The sequence below is a fragment of the Gymnogyps californianus genome, chromosome 6 (genome assembly GCF_018139145.2).
Source record: "Gymnogyps californianus isolate 813 chromosome 6, ASM1813914v2, whole genome shotgun sequence".
In the NCBI taxonomy this organism is placed as follows: domain Eukaryota; kingdom Metazoa; phylum Chordata; class Aves; order Accipitriformes; family Cathartidae; genus Gymnogyps; species Gymnogyps californianus.
Genome location: NC_059476.1, coordinates 36,254,734 through 36,270,826, shown reverse-complemented (window position 1 = coordinate 36,270,826; position 16,093 = coordinate 36,254,734). Strand labels below are relative to the sequence as shown.

The 16,093-nt window shown below is 37.8% G+C and overlaps 1 protein-coding gene across 3 annotated transcripts in view; it reads left to right on the top strand.

Annotated features, from left to right (window-relative positions):
- The window catches only part of CTNNA3 (catenin alpha 3), a 546,120-nt gene that overhangs the window by 345,332 nt on the left and 184,695 nt on the right, over window positions 1–16,093 (top strand). For all 3 annotated transcript variants that reach the window (XM_050898633.1, XM_050898634.1, XM_050898635.1), the window contains one exon: window positions 3,369–3,461. In XM_050898633.1, coding sequence (XP_050754590.1) covers window positions 3,369–3,461 — 93 coding nt within the window. The remainder of the gene's footprint in view (window positions 1–3,368; window positions 3,462–16,093) is intronic.

Here is a 16,093-nt window from a genome sequence, read left to right as displayed (position 1 = left end):
ATGAGAAGAAACTGAGCTCTTATTGGTGGAGTGAGGGGGATCACATCTAAAGAACATGTCACTTCATTTAGTACAACTTATATAAGAGGAATTTAGTTAGTTGGCAGACTATCGATTTCCAAGAAAAAATTCATTTTTGGAGTTAATGCAGTGAATCTGACTAAAAAAAATCCTTGGGGGTGCATTTAATCCTTAGTTTGCACTGTGGACAATAGAACAGTAAACCTGTTCTCAACTGAGAATGAAACAGGTGGTGAGGCAGTGCAGTGATTTATTTACTCTTTGCTGCTTAAAAATCTCACTTTTGCATTTGGTTTTGCATATGTGTTCTGACCTTGGAGTTAACTCTGAACCATGATTCATTCTCAAACCACTATCATGCATCCTTGAGTCATGGTTGGAATGTCTCTCCCAAGGACTCTTATCAGTAGGATTGTGCTTTCCTCTTTCATTTCAGCAGAGTCAACATGGTAAGACCTCTTGGTCCTCTCACAGTGAAGAGGCAGTCTCACTTTGCATGTGAACTTCCACTTGTCCTGAGGCTCTTAATGGATTGGGAACGCTTTTCTTTTGCCTACAGGAAGGATATTACATTACCTTTGTTACCTCCAGCAAATATATGGCTTTAGGGCATTGGCTGTTGCAAATTATCACACCTACCTGGAGATCCGCTGGAAGTAATTAGTGGATCTCCAAGATGTTTTGTCTATATGTATTTTCCCTTTTGCCTTGTAATCTCCAGTGGAAACCATTTGGAAATCTGAGGTTGAAAGAAGCTGAGGACTTCTTAAAGCATGTATCTTCCACTTGGGGAGAGAACATTGGAACACACAGTATGAGTATACTTGTGTGAGCACAGTCAAGGTAAAAAGCCTTCCATCTTGAAGAATTTTTGACAACAGTGTGAGCTTGTTCATGTATAATGTATTTCAAACAACCTTTAAATACTTCTTCCTTTTCCTTTCACTTGTGAGATACAGAGTAGGAACTCAAAAAGTTCATGCACACATTTTCAGATAAAAACTTTTCCAGTTGTGCTCTCTCCTAGATATACATGCATGCTCCATGTAATGTGTAAGTCAGTGAGAGGAATATGGTTAGTTGATGTTTGTTGTGGTTTTTTTCTTCCTTTTTTATTTTTTTTTATTTTTTTTTTTTAAACTGATTGCATCTAGTATACACAGGTCTTACGCTTCAACAATTTCTAGCCTGGAAAGTTGGTGGCTCACCAAATTCTAAAGAGAGGAAACCCTGCTCCCCTTAAGAAAGAAAGGCAAACCCTCAGTCAATAATAAAATTAAAACACAAGTTAAAGTGCCTGTAAGAAGCTCATGTAATAACTTCAGGAATATAAAAGAAATGCGCATTGACGTATGTTTTGTGTACAGGTAACGGGCATCAAATATTACAGTCTTTGGTGCCTTCATAATCTGAAAATCTGTCAGGCTAATGGAGTATTTTATCTGCTGTCAGTGCTGCACTTATCTGCTCAGTTCAAAGTCTTCCCACTGCACCTTAATTAGTGTATTAACTGATGTTGCTAAAACTCATCATGGATGGTTTGTTCACTGTTCTTCATGTTTTCAAGGAAGAGCTGTGTAATTGCTTTCGTAGTATCTTGGAAATGTTTGAAGAGAATGATTATGAATAGACATGTTGCATTGAGTAGTACAAGTTGAACAAATACGCTTTTTCACATGTTAAAAAAAAAAAAAAGTTGAAAAATTTCTGATGTCTTTTTTTTTTTAATTTCTGTTGGAGCTGATTTCAGTCAGACCAGCCTGAAAGAAAGCTTTGTCTTTGTCCTGACAAACTTTCTGAAGAGTAAAGAGAATGATTTTCTGACTGAGAGGAATCATTGGCTCTTCATTTTGCAATTTTATTTATTTTTGAAGTTGCAGTGTACTTGGGCTTGAAGTCCCTTTTTAAGGGAAGCTAGTGACTCTTTCAGAGAGTACAAAAGAAATGTGATGTATTTGTGTAGCTTATATTGCTTAGGGGAGAGACTGTAGTGTAATAAAGGATTTTTGCTATTTGGGAAACCTTCCAAGATGTGCATGATACTTTCAGGAAGGTACGGTGATAGGTTGTCTCTGAGCTAGGGCTTGATTTTCTTATGGGTTATAGGCCTTTAGTATTGATGAAACAGTTCGTCATCCTTATTAGCAATATTACAGCTTCGAAAGAGACTTCAGGTTCTCAAATGCCCTGCTCTGTGCTTGGAAAAATTACACACACCCACACCCTCCCCTGTTTGACTCCTTCCGTTTGATTTATTTGGATTATTGTGTTTTGGATTTGTATTAAGGAGATCTCTTCAGGAGCTGGTGAGGAAAATACTAACAGTGAGTGTACTGATGGCTGAGACCATGCTAATGACTTACTGGAATCTGGATTGTCTTTTGGGTGGAACAGCTATTAGTCTAATCACCTACTGAGATTGTCAGAGAACCCTTTTACTTGTGCATAAGCTACATGTAGAAAAGTGGTGCCACTTAAATGCCAGGAGAAGAAAATTCTACCCATTTTCTAATGGAAACAAAAGATTTGCTAATCTCGATCAAAATGGAAGACAAACCACTAAACTCACTGGTGGTATAGCACTGTAGTATGAATTCCAAATAGCCAGCAGAAATGTAACACGATAAATTCTTTATTCTAAAGTAGCCAAATACTACTTTCTTTAACTTCATTGGTTTTTAAAAGACATCTAATATAAATAATACAGACCTCTGTTTGTCATCGTAAAGTGGTTTAACGTAAATTCCTAATGCTTATATCCTTAGTTTGCTGCTTGTGCTTTGCGAATACTATTATGAATTGGGCCATCACCAAGGAATACTTAGAGCTGAAGAATCAGGAGGGGAAGCGTAAGATCAGAAACAGTTTTTCCTCTATATATATATATATATAAAAACCCCCATGACTGTTGACTTCAAATAAAAGAGCGTACTTGTGGATTAAATCAAGGCAAATGTTAGTTGGTCTTTAAGGTCTTAAAAGTAAATTTAAAAAAAATTAAAAAGCTGGACATAGTTTGAAGGGCTCTGAAAAATTAACAGGCATGATCACAAGCAATCTAGCTGAAGCCTTAGGATCTTACTTTGAAATTTCCTGATGTTCTCTAAATACCACTCTGCAGCTGTTATATGCTGAACTTAAATTGGGGAGAGGTCATGAGATTTCTAGTTAGTGTTGCCCCTTTCCACAGTTCCTTTTTTTCCCCCCATGTTTCCTTGTTCAAATATGTTCTTTGACAAGTTAATTTCCTCAAATAATGAAGGCTTTCTAGAAAAGATGGTTTTTGGCAAGTTTGAGAGTCTGGGGATGAATACTTGCTTACAAAACTGTTTGTTTGTTTATTTAAGGTTGCTAATCTTGCTTGTTCATTGTCAACAAATGAAGATGGAATGAAAATTGTCCAAATGGCAGCTAATCACATAGAGACTTTGTGCCCACAGGTAAGACTTTTTCAGTTAATTCCCATTACAGTGCACTGAGCATACACTGTATTTTTGTCACACAACATAGATGTTTAGTCATGCTCCTTCAGTCTAAATTCACATTCCATTCACACAGCTTAGTGTAGTAAATGGAGACCAAATGATAAATTAAGGGCAAATACTCAGTTTATTTTTTCTTAGTGGTTAACACAGGAATTGTTAATAGTCTGTATTGATTGGGAGTTTTAAAAAGCTGTAAAAATTGCAATTGAAGAAACAAGCTTCTTTGTTTCTGAAATTAAACCTGAGTGAATGAACAGTGTAACATGATACGCAAATTGGGAGTATTTTTACTCTTAGAAAGCAATACATATTTTTACCTTTAACTTGAAATATTATTACCACTTGATTTGGTTTTTGTGTATGTGAATGTTAAAGTATGAATTCTGATTATCACCAATTCAAAAGCTTGAGCTTTTGTCTTAAGCAAATGAATAAAAAACAGCACAGCTACAGATACATTTTTGGTACTTAATATCTTATAAAAAGTGTATTCACTCTGTATTTGTCATGTTCAGAATTACAGAGATATAAAAACTTCTGCGGTTACATCTGTTTAGAGGAAAGACTTTACTGATTTGTGTGAATCTGATCTGAGTGTTTTAGCCTTGAGGCTGCATAATTTCAGGATCATTACTTCTTTGAAGAATGCTATAGTTTACATAGTGGCCTAAATATTCTTGCCCATTTGTGTGTTTGAATGCTAAATGTAGTTGAAATAGAAGGTGAAGAGCAAATATTAATATGTTCAATTACAAGCTTGAGAAGTCCATTTTATGCCTGTTGAGTAAAGGCAAGACTTGGGGAAAAAGAAACTTCTATCAAGGAAATGTGGTATTCTGGAAATATCACAGATCAGTGTTTTCTCTAGAATCGTTCAGTTTCAATGTCTATTTTTATAACTTTGATTTAATGTTACTGGTTTTGTAAGAAGAATTCATGAATAGCTTCTTCCAGCTTGTTTCTCCAGGGGTACAAGTGCACCTTTCTAATACATTATTAGGCATCCAGCTGTAGCTTTTTAATTGAAAACCTATACTTTCAGTATTGTATCTGATACCAGAAACTCCTAAAATCTAATTTTGACTAAAATATTGATTCTCTCCACAGCCATTTAAGTTGCTTGGGTTTTAATTTCCTATAGTAAAATGGAAGTTTCTTGTTTGGGTTTTTTTCCCCCTTTTTTTTTTAACCCTGAAGTAAACCAGGGTGAATTAGTTGATGATTATAGATCCGTCTAAACAGAGAACATGGTATGCACATGATAAGATCATATTACTATTAATGGTGTGTTCATTGTGCAGGATTTGCTGCTTTCTTAGATGAGAACCGTTCCCTGGAAAAGCAATTGGTATTTTACTGAAGTAAGAAATAGCAGAATAAGGCTCCTGCATTTTTCAGTAAATCAGATTATGCCATATCATTTAAAAATCCTCCACAGGGAAAATAATTATCTCTTAAGATCCCTGCAGGGCATATCAGTTAGAGTTTGGAATGAGGAGATTTGCATGTAGAACTGCCCAATGTTCTTAAATCTTTAGAGTAAAAAACCGAGATTTTACGTGCTCTGAAAAATGTATTTCTTGAAGGGAACCACGTGGTTTGGATTGAAATCTGAAGTGGTTGAATTAAAACAGAAAAAAAAGAACAACCCACACCCCAAACCCCCCAAACACACCAACCAAAAAAACCAGCAATGAAAACACCACCTACAGAAAACACCTTGGAGTCGTGGGAGTTCTGCATATTTGACCAGCAAAACTTCCCATATAGTACTGGGGAAAAGGCAGATACAGAATTGGCAAACCCTGCAGGAAAGCCTTTTAATTGTTAGAATTCATAGACATGCTTATGTTATATTAATTATACTGTACTGTAGTTAAAATGTAGAGGGTTTATTCTGAACTCTGACTATATTTTTTTCCTCAAGTGAGATTATTAGCAAATATTTTGACTGGTCAATAAATGAAATAAGCTAGGCATGTATGTTAGAGCTGATACGAAACACATAATGCCTGTTGTCCCTGAAATTTCATGAATACTTCATGAGAAATGAATTTTAAGAATATTTAATGTTAAATCAGTAATAATGAATAGGATAAAGAAATAAAGAGCTGCTAGCATATGTTTTGATGAAGGAAGCATTATTTCTGTTGATGTTACTAGCTTTTGGGTGGGAGAATTTTCTTGAGTGTTGTCAGGTAGGTAAAATCTACAATGTCCCTTGTTCTGTGTGGGAGTCCATGTTACTTTCATGGTGTGCAAACCAAATCATGACCTCATCAAATGCATGAGAAAGAAAAGAACCCACAAAAACAAACAAAACTTCTATGTTTGAACAGCAAGGATGTAAATATGTAGAGCTGTTTTGCTAATACAGATCTTGGGTTGGTTACCCTTATGCTTCAGTTCAGTGGTGTGTTTGAAGAAGGCTCTGGTTCCTCTAATAGTTAGTCCTCTGGAATAGGCAAAGATACCTGATAGAGGGTAAACCTATCAATATAGAGATGGAAAAATATCCTAAATGTAGGAAACCAGAGATTAGCAGACAAGGATCTGGCTTCTCTGTCTAAATTCTTGATAGGTTTTTACATTTTCACGGGCTAATCAGCTTTCATGTGGTTCAACAAGTATGTCTGGCACACCATGACAACAAGAGGAGGAACAAAGGAGAAAAGACCCAGAAAAACCTGTGTGTTTGTGTATAAGGAGGATCTAGCCTGTTATTTGACATGGTTTCTGTGTTAGCACTGGGTCCTCTTTCCTTACCTCCCTTAAGGTAGGCCTCTGGTTTTGCTGGTTTGGGGAGCTCTGCTGAGGGATAAGCTTAAGGAATAAGAATGCCTTCTGCAACAGGCTCTGAAGGAGGGAGGAGGTGAGAAGGAAGCCACTGAGCAGATCTTGGATGGAGCTGAAGGCCTTAGATATGTGACTTAACCTGGGATAAGAATATGGTGTTGGGGGAGAGCAGAGAAGCAAGATTGAACAGTAGCCGAGGTAGGTGACAGTGTGCTTGTTCTCTCTGAAACTCATATTTGTCAGAAACACACATAGTGGAGGTGCTGTGATGCACATAATGAGAGATAAGGACGTTTTCCTCCCTGAGGGAATAGAAGCCGGAGAGTGCCAAGAGCATTAATGCAAACGGATCCTGAACTGATATTTTTGAGGGGAAGAACGACCTTGAGCCTGAAGCTGGAACAGATGTTTCAAAGTGGAGATCAGAAGTGGCTAGTCTCAAGGCAGCAGCTGGGAAGAGCTTCAGCATTTCAAAGGGCTCTGGCTAGAGCCTTTTTTATTAGCATAAAGATCCCTGGAGAGTGTTAAGGAGCAGGAAGTTTGGGCTTGTTTTGGAAGAAGTATGCCTGAAAAAGCGAATTTTAGGCTCACTTCCTTTGAAGATGAGTTCTTGCTAGAGCTTGCTACTAGTTACCGAAATGGCGCAGGCTGATTAGTTCTGCAGTGAGCCACGTCCATTCTGGTACATCATGCAAGGAAGCAAAATGCAGGACAAATGCATGAGCGTTCATGGTTTAGCTTAATCTTTATTTGGTGATAAATAAATTTTTAAAAATCATTCAATCCCATGCAATATTTTTGTCAGATATTTAAAAAAAGATAAGGTATACACTGGTATAACCAGAACCTCAGATCTTAGTATTTTTAGTAAGTTCTGTTTTTCTCTTAAGTTTTGAGAGATAGATAGAAACCATCTAGTTATAAAGCTATTAGTTGAGAAGGAAATCTATGTAACAGGAAAACCATTAGAGGTTGAGTTGCTCTTCGTGTTTTAAAAATAAAAATGGAGATGAGGGAAAATAGCCTTAAAAAAAAAGTGTGCATCTTAAGCTATTTTAAATGTATATGAAGCTGTCACCTCATTTCTCTTCTTAACTTGCACCTAACGAGGAATATACCAGAACCTAAAGCAGATATTACAGCATATTTCTGAACTAGTTCCTAAGCTGCTGGAGAAAGTTTACAAAGACATAAATGTCCTTCTATATAGCTAGCTATTGTTGATGCAAAATGGACATTGATGCAATGGATATGAAATGCACACTAAGCCAGTTAAATTCACGGTCACTTCTAATGTGACATGTACATGCTCAGATAGTGACACTGGCTCTGAGAATGCTTTCTGCCTGAGTCTCACCTATGTTTTCAAGCTATTGGAGCTATTGGCTAAAAAGTGCCCATTACACATCATTTACTGAGTATGTATGGTGAAGAGTGAACGCCTTGTGGTAGGCCAGAAACTTTGTCACAAGCAAGACAGAGTTACAACCCGTAGTAGATCTGGATACTACGATTTATTGAAGAACTAGGGAGATCAGTTTTTACCCTGCTTGATGATACCACATGCTCACTCATTTGTTTTCCCCACAGTGTTATTTTCACTAGGTCTCGACTTCTCTTCCCAGCAGGGAGATTGCTGCTAGTCCAGGAAGGTTGGGCAGAAAGTTACGATGGTTTTGTCCTGTACATCTGCTTGTAGTCACCTGTCTTGGGCCATACTGTCCAGGGTCCCTGGGTGTCTGCCAGTATTTGTCTCCACATATTTTCCTGACCTCCAGGATCTTTCCTCACTTCCAGGACTGTTTCTCCAGCCAGGATCTTCATCAGCCTCTTTTTGGGCCCCTAAACCCTTGATTTTTCCCAATCTAAGTGTATGTGCAGAGGCATGAAGCGTGATCCACCTCCTAATTGGTGGCTCTGTTTTGTGTCTCTTTATTAATTGGACGACTCAGGATATGTCAGCTTTGTTTAGTTGAGATGTTAACAGAATTTAAAACGAGCACATACCGGTTGCAGCTAGCTATACCAGGCTTGAACTCCGGAGTTCAGACATTCCTCTTGCCCTGCCCCAGTTATCTGCTGCCTAAGTGTTCACAATTTAAACTATTTTTTCTATTAAACTATTGTAGGGCCTACCACAGGCCTACACCATTCTGACGCAACCATTTGGAAGTAGGGGAGGTGAGTGAGTGGACCTTTAATGACATAGCATCAGCTACACAGCCACTGTAAGACCTCGTGGCTCCCAGGCATCCAGGTGGATTGGTGTGGTTGACTCCTGTGGCAGGATAAGATGCCAAGGGCACCTTACAGCTTACTTTGAAAAAGAACAACTCGCAGTACAGACTAGGCTGTCCAATAAAACTACACATCATGCTGTGCCCGTTATATGAGGAGGCTGAGGACCAAGACTTGTATGGTAGAATTTGTCTAGTGACATATTTATTGTTGCTTAAGTGGAAGCTGGCTTCCTCTTAGTCTTTGGTACTCTATCTAAGGGCATGTTTCTTCTGAGAACCGTGGAACATTCGGTTCTGTATTCTCTCACATGCTGGTGTAACATCAGTGCAGGCTAGTGTTTTGCCTTGATAACTAATTATTGAGGAAAATAATGGGAAGATGTTATTTTTAAAACAAATTACATGCTTCTAACATGTCTGGACTTTCGGTTTCACCATGGGTGTATGTGGAGTGTCTCAGTTTGGAAGCATATTTGAGATTTGATATGGTTTTGATTTATTTGTTTTGTAGTTGTAGTTAATGTGTTAGTTCTGTTGTTGTGTATAATACCTTGATGCCTCTAATCTTAAAATTGTTCTACAGCAGCGTGCCCAATTGTAGGTGGGATTTGGTACCTGTGATAGCATTCCTGCCCTGCACTGCTTATTCAGAACTTTACTGACAAAGAATAAAATTATTATTGTCAGTAAGCTTCGTGTCACAGACTTTACTCTTACCTATTTATATTGGTTTACTGAGTTTGTAATGTTCAGCAAAGGGATATCTAAGTGTATTTGGTTTCGCCCTTATCCTATTTCTCCTCCAGTAGAAATGTCTTCTGTAGTTAACGTAGTGCCCGTGCTTCCCTTCCCCTCCCACCCTCATTTACTTTGTACATCTGTACCTACAGTTCCTCTTACGCCTTGGCAAAATACTATGCAAGAAGTTAAGTTGGCATACTTGGAAACAGAGGCATAAGTTTGTTAGTCCTGTTCCTACAACACTTCTAGTTCAGCTGTGAGGAAAAGGCTGTAACAAACACCAAAAAGCTAATTAGGATCTAACCAAATTCGTAATTCTGTAAATATATGAAAAGGAATGAGAAATGCAAAATGGTTGAGGTTAGACTCTAGCAACTTGTAGTGATGACACATGACAGCAGACTTAGTTTCAAGATCTTGCAAAAACCTTCTGAGAATACTTCACACCAGATTTCTGACAACACTTAAAATGAGAGAATTATATTGTTAGAAAATATCCATATTGAAAGATCTGATTTAAAAAAAAAAGAGTGTCTCTGTTAGATTCTGTGCTTATGAAACTAAACTGCCTCTTAGAGAAAACCCTTTGCTGTTTCACTCCAACTTCAGTTAGTAGGTACACATGGACTAACTTCATCAGGCCCCATAATTTGCACTTCTTCATCCAAATTCTGTTAGAAGAGTCCATCTTCTATTTAGGCTCCTAAATTCACTGATCAAGATATAAGAAACTGCTTAATACTTCTGTTGTTCTCAGTGCTATTTATAGGAGAGCTCAAATCACATGATTTCACTCATGAACTCCTGCACAGCTTCATGGGGGATTTGGGAGAGAGACCCCTATCAGTCTTTGTGATAGATTAGAAAGGACACAAGGCGTTTTGGTGTGTTCCCACTCTTGAAGGATATCTCAGAAATTTCCAGCGCTTCTGTTTAAATTTCAGAGCATAAAAATATATGTATAGACTCATCTTCTCTCACTCTAAAAACTCTCAGGGACAAAAGATGAATGTTCTGGTCATCTTTCTTTTTGCTTCTTTCCTGAAAACAGCCCTGTTAGTATTCTGCTCTAAATCAGGCTGATTATTACTTTGGTTTGCAGTGCGTTAGGACCTGTTTTGGATGTCTGGCTTTCCTGGGTTTGTTTTGCTAAGATGTAATTTTTCTTTCAATATAGAATTCAATGCAGAAATTACATAAAACACAGAATTACTGCTTTTTAAATGGGGGCTCTCACCTTTCCCACAGAAAGAACTCTTTGACTAAGAATGTTTAATGTATGCAAAAGCATCTGGTAAGCATCCTATCTCAGTGCAGTTTTCAGCACTTTCACAATCCAAAGTGTTTATTTCTAGGCAGGTGTATCTGTCGTCTTTTAAGTAATTGTTTGGGTTATATTATTTAACACCATGCAGTAAAATCACACTGCAAAATCTACTGTTAGTAAATTCTTAATAAGATGGCCGACTCCCAAAATGGAGTTTAGCCATGGCCAACAGTCGAAGGTCCTGCTGATAACTGTCTCTGAAAACAGCTACCGCTATTCTACAACCCTGCTGGTCATAGACTGGAACAGACAACGTGTGGTATGTATTGACCTGTGTTACCTGAGCACTGATCTCTGACGTACGTAGTGTATGGTATCTTGGGTTCATTGTTGCAATTGGTTTTTATTTTTATATTTGCTGTTCTTTCCCCTTCTATGATACTTTAAAAAAAAAAAAAATACTAATGAAAAGAGCATAACACCAGGCACATTTGTGGAAGATACAGCTCTAATGCTCAGTGCCATCTTTTCTTGCTGCTTGGAACTTAATATGCTGTTAGTTATTTTTAATATTGCTTGGTATGTGATACACCACTAAAAGTAGAAGCTGAATTTTTGGCTGTGTGAGTTTGTAAATAAATCGATGTGGTAGTTCAAGTAACATGGAGAGGTATTAGGGTAAGCAAGATGCTGACCTGATCAGTGGGACTATATTTATACACGTCATATTTCCAGGCCATTCAAATACTGATCTGGCAGCTGTCTTTAACATTTTGTATTTGGCTTGTCCAGCATAATTCATCTGTTTTTTCAATGCCAACGTGACTGTCTGGAACTGACTGCTGTATTTTGGTATTACAGATCTGCTTCTCTGTTGACACATGTACCTGCAGTGAGGAGAATGGCAAAAAACGCCAAGACTCCTTGCAAGAAACCAGCCCCTGCAGCCTTCCTTTCTTTGAAGTTTAGTAATTTCAACACTGTTGTAGTGATGCTTTCTTTCCTGTCTCTCTAGCAGACAGTCTTAAGCCTGTTGCATGTTTTTTAGGATCATGTGAAATGGTCTGTGTTTTATCAGTAAATTCAGAAATACCGTGGAACGAAGAGTTGAGGAACTGTGGTGTTTCTTGGAGAGTGTTGTGTATGTTTGTCTGTAGAAGAGATCCACACAAACCATCTTCAATCCAGTCCACAAGCCACTGGTGTTCTGTCCTCTTCCAAAGTACATTGATTGCACCTACAATTCGGTGCAAAGTAGCATGGAAGCCTTCAGCAGCCTAACAGTTACAGCAGTGTGCCCCACACATACAAATATTCAACTGAGAAGTTCTGATTTTGAAGCAGGGCTTGCACGTTCTGTGCATTCTTTCTTAAAACTATGATCATAACTTTGTTGTGCTTCCTCTAAGTTTTGCTCAAGCTTTAAATGGGAATGTCCTATAAAATCTTTTTCTCAAAATTAAACATTTTATCAGTGTGTTTTTCCCTTATAAAAACGATCAGGGGAATTTAGTCTTTCCTTTGAGCTATGTTTTGATTTACACTTAAATTGTTTAGCCCTTTCGGGTTGATACAGATAGATGGATATTATTTGCTTCTGTGTTATTTTCTAGAAAGTAGGTACTGTATTGAACAAACCTGAAAATTCTCGTTCACAAAAATGAGGCTTGATAGCTAATAAGTGGGAAGCATCTTTTGATGTGTTACATTTTTCAGGTATTGGAGTTTAATTATGTATTTTATGATGCTGTGAATTTTTGAAGCTGGCAGTTTACATTTCCTATATATTTACTTTTTCATGAGAGAAAAATCAATCATCCATTTTGTTATTTGCTCTGGTACATTAAATGGTGGTGGACACTGAAGAAGTTTTTTATTAGCGTTATAAAAACTCTTCACCAATATCACTTTAATAACCACAATTGTTTCGTCTTCTTGGTTGAACCGTCTGTGTGACATCTCCTTTTATCTGTCTTAATACCATTTTCTTCAAACAGAGCAGTCTTGTGCAAGGGCAGAAGTAATGGGGGAGAACATAGTGAATCAGTGAGTTATCTACCATCTGCTTTAAGAGAGAGAAAACAGATGTTAGTATCTCTAACAGTATCAGACATCTTCTTAAGTACCATCTCCAGCCTTTCAATTGAGAGATTAATTAAAAGTACATACCATGCCTTAATAATAATATTTCTAAAACTAAAGGAAAGATACTTTGGTGAAGTGATATGTTTTTCATGTAGGTTTTCACCATCCTAGCAAAGTCCACACACAATGCTGCTGAAGTCAATGAAGAAATTGTCATTAACCTTGATAGCTATGGTAGTCTGCTTGAACATTCCTATGTTTAATCCCTACTCTTACACGATTCTTCCACAACCAGTTTAATCTGGCATACATCATCAGTGCTGCTAGAGATTTGATCTCCGTCCCAACTCTCAAGCAGTTATTTCTGCCTCCTTCCCTTGTGACTAACAATAGCAATCATACAGCTATTCAGTCATCTGGATCAGGAAACTGATGCAGCTGAGAATTAACCTGGGAAGCAAGTAAGAAGGTTAGTTTTCATTCAAGTCAGTTGCCTGATGTAGTCTGCCATATGGGTGTATGAACACTGCTTGCTGGCTCAAGGGAAGGAATGAGGGAAAAGGAGTCTAAAAGAGGAGCAGGCCACTGCTTTTGGTGGCAGTGCAGACTAATGCCAGGTTGAGCTGACAGTGGCACAGCTTTGGTGTTAGAAGTTAATGTTTGTTTTCAGTATTAGTAGATAGCTGTTGTTACCGGCTACTAGGAGACATTGGGTGGAAAAAGTTGTTAGTCTAGTCCTCAATTATCATAATAATATATGATCCTATTTGGATGGATGATCCTTTGTACCATCAGCACACTGCAGTCTTAATGTGACGAGCAATCTGCAGAAAAGGAACATGTACAAAACCAGCTGTGCTCCAGTTTCCAGTCTGGCTATCTGACAGGGACTGAAAAGAAGAAAACCTTTCTCATATCCTGTAGCATAATTTACTGACATTAGTAGTTGCAGGATGTTACCTTTTTCTGTTTGTGGAAATTGAGGTTTCTTGTTTTAAAAAGATGATAAAGCATGTGGCATTTTTAGCTGGTTGGGGTACTATGGAATCCTAAAGCTGTGGGCCACCAAAATGTATTGGAAGGCCTAATGCCTTATGTTCTTATACAAATAGACTTAGCTAGGTGTTTGCTTTGGCTTGACCTTCTCCAATAAACAGTTTGAAGGGGAGTAAAAAAATACTAACTCTTAGATTCCCCTGAAAGTCTCATGTAGGCTGTGACTGCTTGGCTGTTTCATGATAGTACTTGGAGAGGAATGAATAACTACAAAATGCCTTGAGGTTTTCAGTCTTAACTTTCATCTTCCAGCATCTGTTGTGTTAGAATAGAATCCTCAACAAATTCTAAGTTTGGAATATTAAATAAAGATACCAACCCTGAGTAGCCTCAACTTCTGTGGCAATACAGAAGCTGTTCTGTTCTATCCTCTCTTCTGCTTGCCCCACCTGCAGTTAGTGGACATAAGACATGAGAATGATTGAGTTTCTTAAAAGTTGCTGGAAGGCATTTGCTGTAGATTCATAATGCACAAAAGTGCTATGAATGTTTTATAAATAACTTATTTTTCCCTGTGCCTTTAAAACTTGAAAATATTCTTCCTGGAAAGGTATTTCTTTTTTATCTCTTCAGCTTCATCCTTTTTTCTGAATTTATAAATTTTTCTGAGATGCCACGTTTTGTTGCTGACAGTCCTGCAGCAGAATGCGAGGGAAGGAAAGAAAGGCAATAAAACATCATTATTAGAGACTTGTTGTGGTAAAAAAACCTATTGAGTCTGGGGAGGAGGGTGGTCATACAGTAGGAAAGCTTAGAGTAGTACAAGACAACAAAATAATACCACTGTTAAGAGATGTAGGTTTGCATGGTTTTTGGAAGAGAGGGGCGGACAGCAATGAAGAGCAGAGAATATAAATAGCTGTAGCATGCAGTAATAGAGAGGCATAGATAGCATAAGTTGACAAGGGAACATGTTCCTCTTGTTGAAGCAAGAAGCTAAAATCATTGATACGTGGTTCTATCTGACAGAACTTTGTTTTGTCGCATTGGGCGTATCACTACTACCAACTTTTTACCTAATTTTGAGATGTTTTTCAGCTGGAGTACTGGAAGTGTGATGGGGATCCTCATGGGTGCTTCAGGACCCTGGAGGCAGCTGGTGATGTAGATGGTGGGGAACAGACGCAAGCACTTAGTCTGACAAGCACCAAGGGAAGTGAATGAGGTAGACGTAAGTTTGATGTAGCTGCAGCATCGACAGGGTGGGGTTGCATGGTCTGCATTCTTGTACGTGCATGTGTGTCCTGTGAGCTGCAGCTAAGGAAGAAGCTTTTTTTGGCAATTTCTAGTGTCTTCTGCACAAGCTTGGAAAGCAAAGGCACAAGATTTTTTTTTTCTTTTTTGTTTTTTTCTTTGCACACCCACCTTCTCCCTGTGTCACTGATGCAGGGTCAGACTTCAGTGATTTGGGGAAATTCTAGCATGTCTCTGAGGGAAGTGTCTGACCTGGAGAAATGTGAAGAGGTGAATCTTAGAAATTTTGGCTGATTCACGTCTCTGATGAGCTTCCAGGTTTTTAAATTGAGCTTTTAAATGGTTTCTGTAAAAGTAGCATCAAATTCAAGGCAGCAGATGACTAGCCTTCTTGTGTTTTCATGATTTCTTCCTGGAAACTAAAATGCTAAAATGTCATTAAAGAAGGCAAAGGGAAGTAATGTGATCTCCAAGTGGATTTTCTGTGTTATATTTGCAGAATGATAAACACAAAATATATCTGGCAATTTGACTATCTGCTTTACTAAATTCGAGACTAAAAGTCATTAGGAAATGTATCAGTAAGAACAGCTTTGGAAGTAATAATAAAAGTAGCAAATACAGCACCGGTTTGTTTGATTCCTGTATCTCTTAGATGATTGTGCATTATTCTTGATACTGACACAGAGTTTAATTTGCTATTCTGAGTTAGGAAAAGCATTGTTTACCATCCTAAAGCTGTCGCTATTATTTTAAACATAATAATTTCAAGTGAAGATTTCTTTCTAATTTCTTTGGAACTTGCTGTGTGATGTGACGTGCTAGCTAGATGTGAACTCATGTTTATGCATAAAATAGGGATAAGGTATGTGTGTTTGTCATTATACTACTACTTCTGTCTCCTTTCCACTTTTTCTGGGAAAATACAAAAAGTATTTTAAATTAATAATTGCAGTCACACTAACTTTGTGTTCTACTATAGCATCACTGAAGAATACAGACTCTGTTGCTGTTGATGCTTGATCCATATCTCTAAGGCAGAATTATTATTCACAGTTGCATAGTTTTCTGGGAAGGATGTTCTCATAAGGAATATTTTTCTGGATAGCGCACTGCATCCTTCCGACATTAGTTTTACCCATACCTAAATCATGGTGTGTATAAATAATTAGTGACGCTTCAAAAATCACGCCATTTCTCATTTCCTT